General features: G+C 57.5%; 4 protein-coding genes across 4 annotated transcripts; 1 reads left to right on the forward strand and 3 right to left on the reverse strand.

Annotated features, from left to right (window-relative positions):
- Positions 1-273: 273 nt before the first annotated feature.
- Positions 274-1892, reverse strand: BO66DRAFT_344603 (ketopantoate reductase family protein; the record flags this gene model as incomplete). The annotated part of the gene is made up of 5 exons (XM_025644520.1): positions 1474-1892; positions 1330-1423; positions 1221-1275; positions 956-1164; positions 274-834 (listed from the first exon to the last, which is right to left on the reverse strand). Coding segments are annotated over exons 1-5 (960 nt in total), but the record flags the coding sequence as incomplete, so codon positions are not given.
- Positions 1893-1978: 86 nt separating this feature from the next.
- Positions 1979-2819, reverse strand: BO66DRAFT_469468 (uncharacterized protein; the record flags this gene model as incomplete). The annotated part of the gene is made up of 2 exons (XM_025652728.1): positions 1979-2411; positions 2540-2819. 2 exons carry the CDS (start codon positions 2817-2819, stop codon positions 1999-2001), a joined length of 693 nt encoding a protein of 230 aa, XP_025506361.1. The 3' UTR covers positions 1979-1998.
- Positions 2820-3095: 276 nt separating this feature from the next.
- Positions 3096-6662, reverse strand: BO66DRAFT_344610 (putative NRPS-like enzyme). The gene is made up of 4 exons (XM_025644521.1): positions 6373-6662; positions 5568-6325; positions 4482-5508; positions 3096-4417 (listed from the first exon to the last, which is right to left on the reverse strand). The coding sequence occupies exons 1-4, from the start codon at positions 6634-6636 to the stop codon at positions 3245-3247; spliced, it is 3222 nt and encodes a 1073-aa protein (XP_025506362.1). The 5' UTR covers positions 6637-6662; the 3' UTR covers positions 3096-3244.
- Positions 6663-10680: 4018 nt separating this feature from the next.
- On the forward strand, positions 10681-12636 carry BO66DRAFT_344614 (S-adenosyl-L-methionine-dependent methyltransferase). Its single transcript, XM_025644522.1, has 5 exons — positions 10681-11128; positions 11191-11320; positions 11400-11523; positions 11666-12114; positions 12297-12636. Exons 1-5 carry the CDS (start codon positions 10892-10894, stop codon positions 12617-12619), a joined length of 1263 nt encoding a protein of 420 aa, XP_025506363.1. The 5' UTR covers positions 10681-10891; the 3' UTR covers positions 12620-12636.
- Positions 12637-14478: the final 1842 nt, after the last annotated feature.

Consider the following 14478-nt stretch of genomic DNA (forward strand, 5'->3'; position numbering starts at 1 on the left):
ACTACAAGCTTTTCCCATGAGAAGAATCAGTAATTGGCCGTTCTCCAACGAGTACTAGCCCAGTGTCCTCGCCATCACGATAATCATCGGCTGACAATCCACACAAGATTTCACACCCGATTGACTTGTGTTAGATTCGCACGAATATTGGAAATCCACTAACAACACAACCAAGCTCACGATTCACCCATTACCAATGCCAACCTAGCGCTACTACTCCCAACCACCAACCTACATCCTCCCCCTGACCTCCCCCGCCCCACCCCCAGCCAACCCATCCACCGCCCTAATCAACGCATAAACCGTCTCCAGCACAGGGACATCAACCCCGACCCTCCTCGCCCGCCCCACCACCGTCCCAATAATCACATCCACCTCCATGCGCCGCCCCAACTCCCGATCAGTCTGCATGCTCGTCCGCACCGCCCCGAGCCCCTGCATGCGGGCGATCTGCTCCTCGACCAGGGCCTCGCGCAAGGCCACACCGGACGCGTGCGCCACGCGCACCACCTCGCCCATCAGCCGCTTGGTCAGCGGCAGCGCCTCCTCCGAGGAGCGCAGCCAGGCCTGACAGTCCTGCGCCGTCAGGGTGGTCAGCGTGTTCCAGGCGCAGTTCCACATCAGCTTCTCCCAGCGGGTGCGCTGCAGGGCGTCCGGCGCGAGCGGGGTCAGCGGCGTCGGGTGCGGGTTCGCCGGGGCGCTGAGGAGGTCGATGAAGGTCGAGAGACTCGGGACTGCGGAAGGGTTGGTCGGCGGGTAGAGCCCCAGTTGCGTCGCTTCGGAGGTCGTGTGCGTTGTTGTCCCCGGGGTGGGCTGGTGGGCTCCGACCCATGTCTTTCCATTTCGAAGATCAGTATCGGTATCGGTGTGTCAGGTGAGAGAGATATTCGGGCGGAGTGTGGGATCAGATTGCAGTATGTGGGAGCAGCCGGAGAACGGTAGGGAGTATACGCACCACGCACGAGATGATCGGGTTCTCGGCATACAAGCGCCGGAACGGCTCTTCGTTGCCTACCCCGTTCTGGATGATCACGATCGCGGTGCGGTCCGTGATGGCTGGCGCGAGAACGCGGGCGACGGTGTCCACGTCGATGGCCTTGTTCGTGCAGACGACGTAGTCGAATGGGGCGGAGTCTGGGGTGATTTCCGAGGGCGAGCGGATTACTGTGCTGTCGTTAGCGTCCAGGTGGTTTCCCTCTGGGCGGGTGGTGAATGCTTACCGCGGTCCGGGTGGAAGCGGTGCTCGCCGTGGTTGGCGCTTTTCAGCAGGATGCCCTATTCGTTGTTAGACATTTCATTTCAGCGAGAAATTCGAGAAAGGGGGTGTACATTCTCCTTGACAGCCGCGTAGTTCGAGCGAGCGACGACCGTCAGATGCACGCGGGGACAGCTGCGCAGGATGAAGGCGTAGAAGGAGCCGATGCTGGTTTTGAGTCAGTCAATTCTGTTGGTTCGGGGATGGTGGATACTCACGCGCCGAGGCCAAAGAGGAGGACTTCAATCTTGTCAGACATTGTGAGATTATTGTCCAGCACAGGTGCAGACACCTGCAGGCGATGTAGAAGATATGGGGTTGACTGGGGGCGGGGAAACGTGGGGGTGCATGGCAAGGAGCAGCATCCCGTGCGGGGGTCGGTCCAATTCCGGCGGGTTTCTGTCCGATCGAGCTGACATCCCACGTTGACCCATTGCGCCTTTGCCCCTTTGCCCCTGGACAATTAGTTACTCCTAGCTGACAGGCTCACCAGTTCTAAGACACACTGCCACCCAATTCAAGAATAAACAGGCCACAGATTGACCCAGTGGTTGAAGAGCATAATCTAAACTTCACTGACACTAGATAGACCATAAATCCCACATCTACATCTACCTCAACCAACCCTCACTTCACCCCAACAAACCAAGGTATATATACCAGCCCCCTGCCTCAAAGCCCCCAACTCCCACCCCAATTCCCACCCGTCAACCCCGTCACCCCCCTCAACCAATCCACAAAAATCACCTTAAAACATTCCGCACCCCCGTCTCCATCCACAACTTCGTATACTGCTTATGCAACCAGAACACATGCGCCGGCATGGGCGGCGCCCCAGCCCCGTCCGCGCCCGTGTCGTTCTTCGTCCCCTTGAAGAAAACACTCTTCAGCCCGAACTCGGCAACGCCCTCCTCGGGCTTCACGACCGCGGAAATCTCAAACAGGCCGTCGGAGTCGCGCACGCCGGTCTTGCGGGGCGAGTCGCCGCACCGCACGACGATCCGCTCGGGGGTCTTCTCGACGACCTCGAAGTGGTCGGTGATGCGCGTGCCGACCTCGTAGGTGGCGGAGCGCAGCTGCTCCCGGGTCCAGAGGTCCGTGGCCGTGGCCGGGGATTCGTATTTCTTGGAGAGGTAGCGGCGTTGGTAGGCGTATCCTAGCACGATCAGAGGGATTAGTATTGTAGGTGAAAGGATTGGGAATTGGGGAAAAGGCAAGGGAAGGGAGGTGGTGCGCGAGCTAGGTAGGTAGCAAGCGGGCTGGCGCAAGGAAGGAAAAACTCACCCCAACCACTCCACACGCCCGCGCAGAACGCCTCGGTCAATTTGCCCTTCTTCTCCAGCAGCGAGGGGTTGATGTCGGCCAGCCGCACGCGGCGGACGCACAGGTCGTGGCTCGTGGGGTTGTTGTGCGGGTTCAACGTCTGGTAGCCGGGCGTGTGGAAGATGGGGTCGGTGGTGGGGAGGGGGACGAAGGTGGAGTTGCGCGTGGCGAAGAAGAAGGCGCCCAGGGTGGCGGTGCCGCCAATGGTGGTGAGTTTGAGGGCGCGGCGGATGAGGCCCATTGTGTGTGTTGTGATGCGCGAGAGTGGTTGGTAGTTAGGGAGGTGGTACGGTAGATGGTGGTTTTGGTGACGGTGACGTTGACGGTTGACGGGAGGGGAGGGAAGGTCGAGTGAGATCATCGGTTGCGGGAGCGGAGGAGCGCCTCGGATCGGATTTACTCCGGTTGCGGTACATCCAAAGAGGTTAGCTGTGCTTTGTCCAGTCTACCTAGTATTGAATCTTCAGTGTTTCGATCAGAATAATGTACATTGCTGAGAAAGAGCCAAAATAGCAATCTGTTTTGATCGAATGAATTAATCACTAGCATCCACCATGGTATCTCTCTATCCCGGACAGAAACAAACCAACCCACCCAGAATCTGTACAGGGCAAACAAAATATAAACATCGAAGAACCTAAGCCTCACTCTGTCCCTCCTCAACACCTATACTCTGGGCCACCTCCCCATCCAATCCCTAACATAGCGCCCCAGAATCCCATCCTCGACGATCCTCAACCGCCCATTCCGCAACGTGACACTATCCCTCTCCGCCCGCTCCGTACAGAACCCAGGCTCTTTTCTAGCGTCTGCATACATCGCCTCATAATGCCCCACCAACTTGACCGCAGGGTTCACCCCCTCCTCCCCGCGCGCCTCGCTCTCCCGCAACCTTTCCAACCACTCCGCAAACCCCACCGTCCGGAACCCGTCGAACCCGCACCTCTTCAGGCCCTTCAGCAGGTGTTCCCACTCGAAGCGATGCGGATTCGTGAGGTTATACACGGAATCATCATCCTCCGGCCAGCCATCCACACTCCCCGCCTCGGAATTGGCGGAGGAGAAAGACCCCCGCCGCGACGCCGGCGGCGTATGCGCGCACACGGCGCGCGCGATCTCCAGCACGGCGGCGACGAGCTTATCGACCGGCAGCCACGCGCACTGCACCCCGTCCAAGCGCGGCAGACAGCCCAGCGTCAGCGCGGAGCGCAGCATCAGCGGCAGGGCCTCGGCGTCGTTCCACAGCCCGCGCTTCGAGTGGCCCGACACCTGGCCGATGCGGAGCGAGAACGCCCGCGCGGCCGCGGTGCGCCGCGCCGCGCTGACCATCCGCTCGCCGATCAGCTTCGAGCGCCCGTAGCCCATCTCCAGGGCATCGGAGAGATCGGCGACCGGGGATTCCGGGACGAGGGGTTGCGGGGAGCCCAGGGCCGTGGAGATGGAGCTGCAGTACAGTAATACGGCGGGGGCGGGGAGGGCGACGCTGAGGGAGAAGCGGAGGAGGTTGTGCAGGCCGCGGAGGTGGGGCTCGAAGGCGCTGAGCGGGAGGTTGAAGTTGACGGGCCATGCGGTGTGGATGATGAGCGAGACGGAGCGGAGCATTTCGTTGTAGACGTGCGGGTCGAGGCCGAGGTGCGCCTGGTCGAGCGCGCTGGTGAGGGCGACGATCTTGTGCGTGCGGAAGGCTGGCAGGGTGAGGTGCTTTTGGGATAGGGAGGCGAGGATCGAGGCTTTCGCGTCGCTGCGCCGCGTCAGGCAGTAGACGCGCGAGACGGTGTCGTCGTTGACGAGCTTGTAGAGCGTGTGCGCGCCGATCGAGCCCGTTGGGCCGGTGAGAAGCTGGTTGCGCACATGTTAGCGCTGGCGCACAGGGGATAAGAATGCTGCGGGGCTGGGGACTTACAACGCTCCGGGTGTTGGACACCTCCGCGGGACGAGGGGTGTGCACCGGGAACCCCGACGAGTATTTCTCGATCAGCGCCGGCATCATGGCCAACTCGTCTTCGTCTGCGGCCACCCCCTCATCGGAGTGCCCGCTCTGCGCAGCGGAGATGCACTCCGCCAGACGGGCGATGCTGCCGGTCTCGAACACGATGTTGTGGCTGATGCTCCGGCTGCTCGCGAGGCGGAAGTCGCGCAGGATCAGCCGGCGCAGATGGATGGCCTTGAGGCTGTCCATGCCCTCGGCAAAGAAGTCCGTCTCGAGGTCGAGGCGGGGCATGGCCAGCTCCTCGCGGCAGAGACGCAGCAGATGCTCCTCCGTGGCCTGCAGGTCCAGCTGCAGGGTGCCGTGCGCGTCCTGCTCCATGCGGTTGTACATCCCCTCAATCACCTCGGCGTATCGCGAGTACACCTGGGCGCGGATCATCGACCCCTTGTCCGTGCGGGGCACGACCCGGTCGGCGGCCAGCACCACGACCATGTCCCGGGAGATCTGCGAGAACTGCTCCGCGTGCGCGTTGGCGTCTTCCACCGTGGGCCAGACGAGGTCCAGGAACTCTGCGTCCGAGTATCGGTGCGAGCCGTCCGCCCGGAAGACGAGCAGGCCCGGCACCGACTGGCTCACGCCCACCACCACCGCCTCGTCGATCAGGGGGTTCTGCTTGATGCGGCCCTCGATCGGAAGCGGCAGGACCTTCTCGCCGTTCACCAGCGTGATCCGATCGTCGATGCGCGAGACGTACTTCCACCGGTCGGGGATGGAAGGGTGGGGCGTGAAGACGTCGCGCGAGTGATACGAACCAGGCGGATCATCGGAGTTCGAGGCGGTCAGGGCGGGATGTCCCTGGAGGTAGACGACTTCGTACAGCTCATCGCCGATGGGCTTCATCCAGATGAAGGGGCGGATGTTGTCGAAGAACTTCATGTAGTTCCAGTAGGGATCGTCGGCAGGGCGGGAGATCGACTCGGCCACTAGTCCGGCTTCCGTTCTGTACATCAGTGATTATCAGCAACCGCAAACAAATCGCTGTCAAAGAAGATAACTCACAGTCCGAAAGACCCGCCGAACTTCACCCCCTCCGCGACCAACCGATCGCCCAGCTCATCCGGACAAGGGGCGCCTCCGTATGTGACCGAGTCGCAGCGGCGCAGGACCTGCAACCCCCGAGGACTGTCGACCAAGAGCTGCAGGAGGTACGGCACGCCCTGCACGGACTCTGGACGGGCAGCCTCCAGGGCAGCGACCGCCGTGCGGGCTGTCAGCGGAAGTGAAGCGTCCCACATGTACGCGGTGCGGCGCATGTACATGGCCTGGAGCGCGGTGGAGAGCCCGTGAAGATGGAACCACGGAAGGGAGTTGAAGGAGGTGTAGCCCGGGCCACGCATGGGATGCGTCATCAGGGCCTTGTGGCTGAGGTACAGGGGTTTGGGGTTGCCGGTCGAGCCGGAGGAATGCAGGATCAGGGCGATCTTGTGGATTTGCGTCTCCGGGCTGCGGCTGCGGCGGAGCACCAGCATGGCCGGTTCCTCGACATCCTCGTCCAGCGAGGGTCGTTGCACGATGGGGCGACACGCCACCAGCTTCAGGCGCAGGATCTCCCCCATCGTGGTGCGGATGTTGGGGGCCTGGCCGTACAGGATGGTGTCACAGCCGACCATGTCGAGCAGGGCCACGCAGGCGGATGCCGATAGACGCGGGGACAGCATCATCACGGTGTAGCCGAGTCGGCTCAGGGCGAAGAATGTGACGACCATGTTCAGGTCGGAGAGCGTGAACAGCGCCACGATGGCTCCATCCTGGCGGGGCTGTCATTCGGTCAGCGTTGCTCTACCGGAGAGAATTGGTGACTTACTGGCTTGAAGCCATAGTCCATCAGCGTGCACACGGCTTGATCAACCATGCAATCCAGGTCCAACCCGGAGAAGTACTCGTACTCCACCGTATCGTCTTGGGAGGGTTTGGGGTAGGCAAGGATAGGATGCTGGATGGGATCAGCTGCCCGTAGACGGATCAAGTCATCCAGCAGATGGAGACGACCGAAGCGGGCGATCAACTGTTCTGGCGAAGAGGGCTTGAGCCTCTCGTGGGAGGTCCCTTCATGATGAGGGATACCCATGGTGAAGGATCAAGGTGGTGTAGTGGGTCAGAATGATTTCGAAGAGGTATCACCGGGCGCGACATGAGTCTTTTAAACCTGAGGACGGCAGATGCGCTGTGTAAGAGACATGGAACCCCGTCTCCGTACTGCCACTCGACGGAGCCACTTCGATAGCCCGATTTGGGAAGTTCACGCATCCTTCAGATTAGTAGCAGTAACTATACCAGTGGCAAGCCGGCTATGAAACCGACCCCTATAACTCCCGTGGCATCATAGATCCGAAGCGGTGAAATTTGGTATGCGGTCTGAATCAGGACTGGCTGTGGAGGATTTTCTTTTTCGTATTTTGCCATTTTTTTTTTCTTGTGTTTAATTTTTCTATTTTTTACCCTTGCTCTGGTGACCATGACGTGGGTCGGGGGGAGATGACGAGGAGAGGAGGGGAGAGTACGGAGTAGTGGAGAGTGAGTGAGTGAGCCCTCGTACTCCATAGTGCCGGCGCAGAAGAGAAGCTCAAGCCCTAACTCTAACCCCTCGCACGGGCCCAGATCGGTCCCAGCCCCATTAAGCACGATCGGGACGAGTCGCGTACTGACCCTATTTACCCAGTCTGCTAGCAGCTCCGTCGGTCAGGGCAGGTATCCGACTACTGAAGGTGATGGATGGACGGTTACACTGCAGCGGCGACTGCACGAGCGGGTTGCCAGGCGATCACCAGTGATGATGAAGGAGTTGCGTGAGACTGCATGATGCCGTCCACCTTTTTCTTTCTCGACCCTCGTCAACCTGCGTCTAGAAAGAGGGAAATGGCCAGGATGCGCCCAGGATGTGACCAGGATGATGCTCCAGTCACCCAGGTTGTCGGCTCCAGGAACCTGGTTTCCCCCGGCCCCCCATCAGCCATCCAAAAAGTCCCACGGATCGATCGACGATCAATCTGGTTTTTTCCTTTTGGTGCCTAAAATGATGATGCTTATTACGAAGTTTTATCACTTTCTCTGTCCACAATGTTTCTCAGCACAGTGGGGAAATATGGTTCAGCCCAAGGGGGGCAGAAGAGGGGGCAAATGAGAGATGTCTGCCAATGGAAGATGAATCGCGGTGCGGTGGCAGGCAAGCGGGATGTGAGGGGAGACACAGGCCCACTGTCGCGGGAAAGTCATACTGCGACAAGAATTAATGAATGACTGGTGTCTCCGTAACTGAATTCATCCTTGTCCACAAGCTTCCTTTTTAGCTTTGGGTTTTTCCTTGAATAGAAATTCAGACCACAAGAAATTTTGATGGTCCACTGGTTCGGTGGAGCTGACGGAGTGGCCGTGTGGCGAAGAGCTTACCGACCAAGCTGAAGAAACTCCACTTGACTGGAAGAGGTCCATGGTTTTTCGGCGACACTACCGGAATTGAGCAGGAGGAGGGGAAGAAGAAGAAAATAGTTCACGCAAGTTGGCGAAAAGGCACGAACTGCGCGTGCAGATAGGTGATTCTGCAGCAGAGGCGCGTATCTGAGTGTCTGGGTGGTGGTGGGTGTTGACTAAGTCCTTTTCTGCTGCAGGGTACTTTTGGCAAGCTGAAGGAATGACAAATTCTCCGCCTCACTTTGTACGGTCCCGCGTTGTACTTTGACTCCCTTTTGTCAGTCACAGTATCGCAAAGTGACAGATCATCCCGATCCAAACTTGGACTCTCTGCTTTATCAAGAATTCGTCCCGGAGATGGCTCAATGGGTCAATTCTATCCGTAGATTCTCCGCCCAAGTAGAGGAGCTGAGTACGGGTGGAGACACGGCGACTATTGACTCACTCTGTTATTGGGTACCGTACAAATGATCGAGGATCTAACTATCCACAGGATACTCCGTACTAAAGACCACTTGAAGGAGGTAAATAGAGCCTTGCAATCTGATTCGCTCTCAGCAACTCCCCTCTAGTATACTAGGAGTCTAGGACCCCATCGAGCCCTGAGATCTTCCGGAAAGGCTCGGGGAAGGCCTTCTTCCCGTTCCCTTCCCGCCATTATTGTCCTCAAACAATGGGCCCAACCCGTCCTTTTCCACTGGCCTATTCAATCAACAGCGCCTTGTCATGTTTGATACTCATCACTCCTCTCAACGGCTTGCTTTCTTTTCCTTCCAAATGTCCAGGCCTCACCGAGTCTTCTGCTACTTGTTTGATCCTCTTTTTTCAGCCCGTCTGGACAAACTGATTGGATGGGGCAGGTAGGGGTAGATTCGAACCGCCACGCCCGGAAAAAGCAACAAGCAGCAGCAATATTGCGTCTTTCGCTGCATGAGCTATCCATTCGCCCAATCACTCCCTTACAATTGGATGATCTCGTGTCGTCAGTCCCCCCCTCAATTTTCCCTCCACTGATCATCCCTGTGTAACAGAAAAGCAAAGAGAGAGAAAAAAATTCTTCAATCCTCGGCCCCACAGACCAGGGTGGTGGTCCATCCCGGCTTCGGCATCTCAATCATCTGACTGAGAGTCCATGTCTGGGACTTCTTGACAGTCCTTTGTTCATTTCTAGACTATGGTGGAAAAAGAAAAAAGGTCCTACTGTAAACCCATCCGTCGGCTTTTCGAGAATAACCGAAGCCACAAATCGAGGCTGGTGATGAGGCCGGAAAAGAAAAGCAAAGAAAAACCTATGATTCGGCAGCATCTATCCGGGTTTATCGCCTGCCTCGGTTGATCGTCCATCACCAAGATCATCAAGTAAGCACATGTTTAGACAAACGGAGTACCGGAGTACTGTCTTGAAGAAATCCTGAATCGAGGGGAACGTGCTGAGAATGAATCATGGAGGTGTTGACGATCTCTCAATCTGGTGGTTGCTCGCAGCTCGCTCGGTCGCTCGTTCGACTCGACTCATTTCCATCCGATTGACTTTCCAGGTGACCTGCGATCGCGACGCTATGAGCGTCTCCCCCTCCACTCAGCTGGTACAGCCCATTCGCTGCTCGCGAAGGTTGATCCATGGATATGGGGACGGGCTCCATACGAAGGAAGGGATCCATCGCGGCGGCTAAACCAACTACCAACAGACAGTCCTATCCAGGATCCCGGGATGAACTTGGGTCGTATCTCGCATGATCAGACGGGGTCCGTGGATGACCTCGTGTGAATGGTGGAAACTCGACTCGTGCATGCATTCTCTCCGCGTGAGAGAGGGGGGGGGGAAGTTCATCTACGTGATTTCAAGGTGATGCTATCTGTGTGCGATGAGACGGGGTGACGAGACACACCTGGCGGAGATGGGCGAGGATGACGACTTGCCCGATCTGTAGATCATTTGTGCAGCGTAGATGTCAGGTTTCCGATCGTGTGCGAATGTGATACTATCCCGGCGCAGAATGACGGACACTGTCTGGACGCTGTGGCGCTGTGTGGCGCTGGAGACCCCGGAAGGAAGACGATTGGAAGCTTCTCTCCGAAGGAGGGATTGGCATTGATAACGCCTGATGGGAGGAATGTATCACGGTCGGATTCTTTCTGAGTCAGCTGTCGCCCCATTGATGTAATCCCACTCGGCTGGCGTGCAAATATACCTCAGCTTGCAGAATAGATTGAAGATACGAAGTGTACTACATCATCGTGAACACCACCATTGAACCCAATATGCTAATTCAGCTCCGCGATATTCAGACAGAAAACCAGTTTCAACGTGCACCCATTCAACCCCTACAGAGATAATCCCTGTCTTGCAGCTTCACCTCCTGCTGGAAGTGCATCCAACGTGTAACACCGTCCCACGTAATCCGTCTACTCTCCCGTTTCGTTTTTGAAGCCCAAAAAGAAAAAAAAAAGACCACCCCCAAAACTAAATTAAATCTCCGAATCCTTCGCCCCCCTCCCCCCTCGCGGGTTCTAGCCCTGTCATCAGCAAATTATTGGAAACCCTATACCCTATACTGATAGAGTACCCCTACGCATCCGTCTTGCACGGATAGCTGCACGCATCAGGCCGCATCCAAGGATAACCCCCCAGTGCAGGGTCCATCGATATAAAAGCCCTAGGGACCATGCCCGATGATTCACACCGCTGTTCACACCCCCCGAGATTTCTTCCACCGCTGGAAAAACCAAACCAACTGCTCAGACTTTGTTTTTTTTTTTCCTGCCTGCGTATACTTCTGCCCTAGACGCGCTCTAGACATTCTATAAACCTTGTCGAACTGCAATAACTGTCATTGCCATCCTGCCTGTGCATGAAGCATACGCCCTCACTTCTTCTGGATTGTCTTTGCTTTCGCTAGCACCGGTCAGGCAACATGGCCCCGATTTCCCTCGGTGACAGCAGCAGCAGCAGCAGCAGCAGCAACGAAGCTCCCACGCCCACCGCACCAGAGTCCTTCCTCCCGCTCCTCGAGCAAATCAAGCAAGCCGTATTGCAGGAAGAGAGCCCCGACCGGACGGCCAAATCCCACTTCCAGCTGCTGGGGCTGGTGGACCAGCTGCGCCTCGCCATTGAGAGCCCGACCGAGACGCTGCTGCGGTTAATCTACCAAGTGAGAGCCCTTGACACCTGGCAGCAACAATCCCCGTTCGTCACTAACGACCCCAAAAAAAGCCCCCGCAGAACGCCGCCCTCCGCACCGTGATGGACATGAACCTATTTCCACTGCTCATGGACCACCGCCCAGCCGGGCTGTCGGCGACCGCGCTGGCCGAGAAGACCGGCGCAGAGCGGGCGTTGATCGGTACTTGACCTCAAACCTAAACCCCAATTCTCCAGACAATAATCCACATGCCCTTACTGATGCTTGACGGTGTGCACAGTCCGACTCATGCGCGTGATGGCCTCGTTAGGGCTATGCACGACCCCGACGGCGGAGCACTACGCCGCCAACGAGAAGACCGCCGCACTGATCGCGCCCATTGGTCGGGACGGGGTGCCATGCATGTACGTTTACCTAGTACCCTTTACCTTAGGAACTATGCAGCAGCAGCAGCAGCAGCAGCAGTAGCAGCAGTAGCAACATCTCCCCAACTGCCTAAACCCTACCTCACAAACCAAGAAAAATACTAACACCCCCCCCCCAAAGCTACGACCTAACACTACCAACCCTCTCCACCCTCCCGACCTACTTCGCCACGCACGCCTACACCACCCCCAAGGAATACGCGCACGCGCCCATGAAATGGGCCGTCGGCGCCAGCCAGTTCGAGTGGCTGGCGGCCCACCAGCCGCGCCAGCAGCGGTTCAACTCGTACATGGCGAGTCGGCGCGCGGGGAAGCCCGAGTGGTTCGAGCTGTATCCGGTGGCGCGGCTGACCGATCCCACGTTGCCGGCACTCGAGGATGACCCGGAGGCGGTGTTGATTGTGGACGTCGGCGGGAACCAAGGGCACGATTTGCTGGCGTTTCAGGCCCGGTACGCCGCTCTCCCCGGGCGGCGGGTGCTGCAGGATCTCCCGAAGGTGGTGAAATGGGATATCGGGAGCGGGATCGAGGCGATGGGGGTTAGCTTTTTGGAGGAGCAGGTTGTTAAAGGTACTTTCCCCTTCCCCTCCCCCCTCTCTCTCTCGGTGGAGCTTTGCTTGTGGGCTGTGGTGGTGGTGGTGGTGGTGGTGTATGGAGTTCACCCACCCCTTGCGACATCCAACCTTAACCCCCCGGGCTTAAAACTCGGTGAGCACCGCGGTCACCGGCCAAGCTTATGCTAACGGTGCCAGCCGCACGAACCTACTACTTCCGCGCCATCTTCCACGACTGGCCCGACGCCACCTGCCTCCGCATCCTGCAGAACACCGTCGCCGCCATGGACCCCGCGCACTCGCGGGTGCTGATTGTTGACATGGTCCTGCCCGACACGGACGTGCCGCTGCTGCAGGCCTCGCTGGATATCCAGATGATGAGCATCGGGGCGGGCGTGGAGCGCTCGGAGCGCCAGTGGCGGGATCTGTTGGGGAAGGCCGGGCTGGAGGTGACGGGGATTTGGAATACGAATCCCGGGATGGAGTCGGTGATCGAGGCTGTTATCCAGCCAAGGCGGTAATCTTATTCTCTACGGTGGGCTATGGTTTGGGTATGTGTGGGGAGGAGGGGGGGTGCTCTAGAGGCAAAGGCAGTGGTCGGTGTTTCAACTGTGAATAGGGTGGTGTCTGTGCGTCTCTGGGTCATATCGTTACGGTACATAACTTATCCGGGTAGGGAAGTTGATAGAGAGATAGATACCGGTAGATGGGGATGGGGATGGTACAGGTATGAAGGAGGGTCGGCGTTAGGTTGACATTCTGGTGTTGCGTGGGTTAGGGTTTTTTGACAGGTCCAATAAACCAAATTAGAAACTTTGTTTCCACCACTGCTGCCCCCCTCATCCACCACCCAAACACAAAATTCCAGCACAATATCCAGCGTCTCCGGCGAACACGAAGTTGCCTTCAATCCTAGGAAACCTCCTTACTGAGCCTGGGGTGTTACAACAGCAGCAGCGCAGCCTCAATTGACTTCCTACCACCCTCCTCCGACTATCCCTCGACCGCAACGCACCGAAGCAAAAGGTAACCGAGCGTTACTCAATTCCCACTCGGCTCCAAACCCCAGACCTCCAACCCATACACTCTCCGCCCCTTGCATAACCACCACCACCTTGCAACGTAACCCCCTCCAAATAGACTAAACACCTCACCCTAGTGCCGCCGCAGCGGTCACGATCGGTATCGGTCTCGGGATCTTTCATCCGCCACGCACGCACCAACCACACAGCCTGCTCCTCGTCGCCACGGCACCCCCCCCCCCCCCCCCCCCATCGTAGAACAAGCACTCCACGACGGCCACGCAACCCCACCCCGACAATTGCATATGAACTAAATCCACGGCCAGCGTAGCTTGCCTTTCCGTCCTCTGACTTTTCCTCTGCACAACTAACAACCAACATCGTATTATCATGCTTTATTGGAGTTTGAGCCCCGAACCGATGGAGGAAAAGGTTGTCAGTTGGAGCTGTCATATTGGTTTACCGCAAGGGGGTGGCGGCGGCGGCGGCGACGCGGTCATGGGGTCACGGACTGGGAAGGTCGGTTTCACGGCACTTGAAGCCGGATGGGGGGACTATCTTCGCGCCGAGAGAAGCACCGAGGGATGTGGAGGCTGGGTCGAAGACTGAACTGGATGGGACTGGAATGGACTGGTTACAGTGGCTATTGTTTTGAATGGCGCCTTCTCGGTTTGTTTTGCTTCCGGATGGGTTGGAGAGGAGAGAGTCAGGGATACGGTGTGGACAAGCACTGCATTGGCCCCTGGCTCTCGTGTCGAGGCTGCTCTCGGTCGATACTTCCTTCGAAATGGCATTGTGGTTATGCGGAATCGGACTGCTGATGAAACAAGCTGGTCATTGATTTTCCTGACAGGTTCCTGATACGACAGCTAATACTTCCGTGCTTTGGTTCAACTGATGGTTTGCCTTGTGGCTATCCTGCGTTTCTGTGAACCTCATTGTCTACACTATCACTTCTGAACTATTCTAAACAATCTTTCGGACTCAATTGATTCAACTATTTAATCTATCTAGATCGGACAAATAACAAAGTTGAAGCCAGCAGTATTGTAGCAACAGCCATCAACATGCCAGCACCAACAAGTGGACAAAGTTATAATACATGATTCCACGATGAAGGGAAGAGAACTTCCATGGGATATATGGCAACAAAAAACATTTAAACAATTATGTCAGTGGCTCTAAACCAGCAAGATCATGGCGAGAGCGCCAACGATGCCGGACGCACCGAGGGACATCTTGCTAGCACCACCGGTGAAGAGGGCGGCGGCAGGAGTAGTGGCAGACGAGGAGCCCGAGCTGGAGCTGGAGCCAGATCCCGAGCTGGAGCCCGAGCTGGAGGTTCCAGAGGTGCTGCT

The sequence above is a fragment of the Aspergillus aculeatinus genome, assembly GCF_003184765.1.
Source record: "Aspergillus aculeatinus CBS 121060 unplaced genomic scaffold BO66scaffold_11, whole genome shotgun sequence".
In the NCBI taxonomy this organism is placed as follows: domain Eukaryota; kingdom Fungi; phylum Ascomycota; class Eurotiomycetes; order Eurotiales; family Aspergillaceae; genus Aspergillus; species Aspergillus aculeatinus.

Excerpts from the sequence above, each read along its gene's own strand:
- BO66DRAFT_344610 (XM_025644521.1), bottom strand. The coding sequence starts at position 6,636 with ATGGGTATCCCTCATCATGAAGGGACCTCCCACGAGAGGCTCAAGCCC. Across the intron at positions 6,326-6,372 it reads TGGACTATGGCTTCAAGCCA|CCCCGCCAGGATGGAGCCAT; the intron begins GTAAGTCACCAA and ends ACCGAATGACAG. Across the intron at positions 4,418-4,481 it reads TGTCCAACACCCGGAGCGTT|CTTCTCACCGGCCCAACGGG; the intron begins GTAAGTCCCCAG and ends GTGCGCAACCAG.
- BO66DRAFT_344614 (XM_025644522.1), top strand. The coding sequence starts at position 10,892 with ATGGCCCCGATTTCCCTCGGTGACAGCAGCAGCAGCAGCAGCAGCAGC. Across the intron at positions 11,129-11,190 it reads TGCTGCGGTTAATCTACCAA|CCCCCGCAGAACGCCGCCCT; the intron begins GTGAGAGCCCTT and ends CCCCAAAAAAAG. Across the intron at positions 12,115-12,296 it reads GGAGGAGCAGGTTGTTAAAG|CCGCACGAACCTACTACTTC; the intron begins GTACTTTCCCCT and ends TAACGGTGCCAG.